Below are 2,500 nucleotides of genomic sequence, written 5' to 3' on the forward strand. Positions count from 1 at the left end.
AGGTCAGCATGTGTGTTTTTGCCTGGTCACTATAATATCACTGCCAGTCACGCTTCAGTGGAAGTGTCTACTCTCCACTATAGCTCTATTATCAGCCTAATTCTCTCTCTCTCTCTCTCTCTCTCTCTCTCTCTCTCTCTCTCTCTCTCTCTCTCTCACTATTATCAGCCTAATTCTCTCTCTCTCTCTCTCTCTCTCTCTCCAGCTCTCTCTCACTCACTATTATCAGCCTAATAGTTTTTGTCTCTCTATCTCTCTCCCTCTCTTTAACAAACAAACAGACACAAATATAGACGGTACACAGCGATCTGTTTTACCTCTAAACACACAGGAATGCTTTGGACAGGGCTGAGCACATTACTACACTACAGGGTAGGAAATTTACTTTTTTTTAACAAGGGCTTTTTTTTTTTTTTTTTGCCCCTGTGAAATATTTTTCCGGGGCATTTTGGATCATTTCCAGGGCAATTTTACGACTAAACTAAACTGGGAGAGGGTCAGCGACTCTTTCTATTTCATTTCAATCCGTTTCTGGTCCTGACTCAGCGGGTGGTTTGCGTATTGAAAAACTAGTGAGCAAGTGAACTAGCTGGCCAGCTAGCTTGCGCTGCCTGTCACTGAGTAGTAGGAGAAGGGTCGTCGGTTGTGTAGGTTCAGATGCCTAGCTGGCCACTTGCAGAACAAAATCTGGACACGCTTTGCTAATACAGAATAATGTCTGTATTAATATACACAAAGTTCACTTTATTTAAATAAAAGTAAATACAGAGTAATGTCTGTATTAATATACACAAAGTTCACTTTATTTAAATAAAAATAAATACAGAGTAATGTCTGTATTAATATACACAAAGTTAACTTTATTTAAATAAAAGTAAATACAGAGTAATGCCTGTATTAATATACATAAAGTTCACTTCATTTTAAGGGGGATTTGAAAAGCCCCCATCATCCCAATTCCAAGGGCAATTTTAGATGTTTTTACGGGCAATTTGCCCCGAGCCCCCACTCATTTCCTACCTTGCTACACTATGGTCCTCAGCAGAGCCATTAATACGAATACCAGCACATTTTTGCAAATCATGCATAATATGCTGTGCATTTTTCACATATCGTTTCCCCTCATAGTCCACTCATTTTTTATATAACGCATACTGCATATACTAATGCACATTCTTTTCTTTGTCTCTTTTTTGTTCTATTGCTACTACTATCTTAATGCTGTCTTTTTTTCATAAATTAATATATTCTATTTGTCTTTGCCGTAACCTTTTACTGTTTGCTGCTCCAACCATCCAACGTCTCTGCAGGGATCATTAAAGTTCCCTCTTATCTAAAGTACTAAGTTAAGAGACATTTCCAACGGAAGAGATTAAGTGTCTCGCAAAAGCAGCAAGCAAAAGTGAAATTAAATGTGGCCATTTGTCCTCCGCTGGACTCGACTATAAATGCCAGCAGTGGATTTTCAAATAAGCGCCTGTTAAAGGACACTTTCTACCCTTTTCCCTCTTAATGAAATGTCAGACTATTGACCTGTCTCGCTCTTCCATGTTAATTTGCCGTCCTCTCTGACCTGCCTCCTCTGTCTGTGTGATGTTTCCAGAGCCTGTGGAGGTCCTTCCACAACCTGAAAGACGTCGGCGTGGTCCAGGTAAAGGTCATCAGGGCTGAGGGGCTGATGGCAGCAGATGTCACAGGTAAGACAGTGACCTCCAGACCTAACGACAGGATTGTAACCTCGACAGTTACCGTTATATACATTCTGTGACGTCAATAGTCACAGATAGGAGCTAACGTTACTTTTCGCTGATCACGCATACTCATATATTCATGTACTTGGACATACAGTAACATCACAATTTACAGACCAAAAAAGCAAAAGCAAAAGTTACAGCAATGACTTCGGTACAAAGAGACAGAGACACTGGGCACGTGCAGAGGGGGGTGCTAGGGGTGCCCGAGCACCTGCCCGTTTTCCCCTGATGCTCAAAGTGCCCTTTTTGGAAGAAGAAAAAATAATAATATGGTGAAGGCATGTCCAGCGCCCTTCGAGAATAACGTATAACAATAAATAACAATTTAGCCATAAATAAAATGTCTGGACAGTTTACACATGTTGACCTTTCAACTGGATGTTAAGTAATCGTCTCTCTGTGATGTGCGCGATATTTTCTTCTCAGGATGGCGAAGGCATGACCTGCCTTTCTCTGCCTCTGATTAGCCTAGCGTGAAACGTTGATCCAATCACATTCGCTTGGCTATCCTATCCTGCGTCTCTCCTCGTCTCCTGCGCCAATCAGAGGCAGGGATGGGCGGGTCATGCCTTCGCCATACTGCCCAGCTGCCGAGCTCCGACTGACTGGTGAAACCACCCCGCGCCGCGGTGTTGTGCCCTTTTTTAACTTTTGAGCCCCTGCCCCTCTAAGGGTCTCTGCACGGCCCTGAGAGACACCTTCAGCTCGCTGTCCCAGAGCATACACCTTTGGCTCTATATACGTTT

At 42.6% G+C, this 2,500-nt stretch overlaps 1 protein-coding gene across 1 annotated transcript in view; it reads left to right on the plus strand.

The window, feature by feature from the left end:
* The window catches only part of mctp1a (multiple C2 domains, transmembrane 1a), a 219,688-nt gene that overhangs the window by 134,466 nt on the left and 82,722 nt on the right, over positions 1-2,500 (plus strand). The window contains exon 10 of the mRNA XM_083644332.1: positions 1,604-1,697. Coding sequence (XP_083500458.1) covers positions 1,604-1,697 — 94 coding nt within the window. The remainder of the gene's footprint in view (positions 1-1,603; positions 1,698-2,500) is intronic.

Source organism: Poromitra crassiceps, assembly GCF_964638095.1.
Source record: "Poromitra crassiceps genome assembly, chromosome: 10".
Classification (NCBI taxonomy): Eukaryota; Metazoa; Chordata; class Actinopteri; order Beryciformes; family Melamphaidae; genus Poromitra; species Poromitra crassiceps.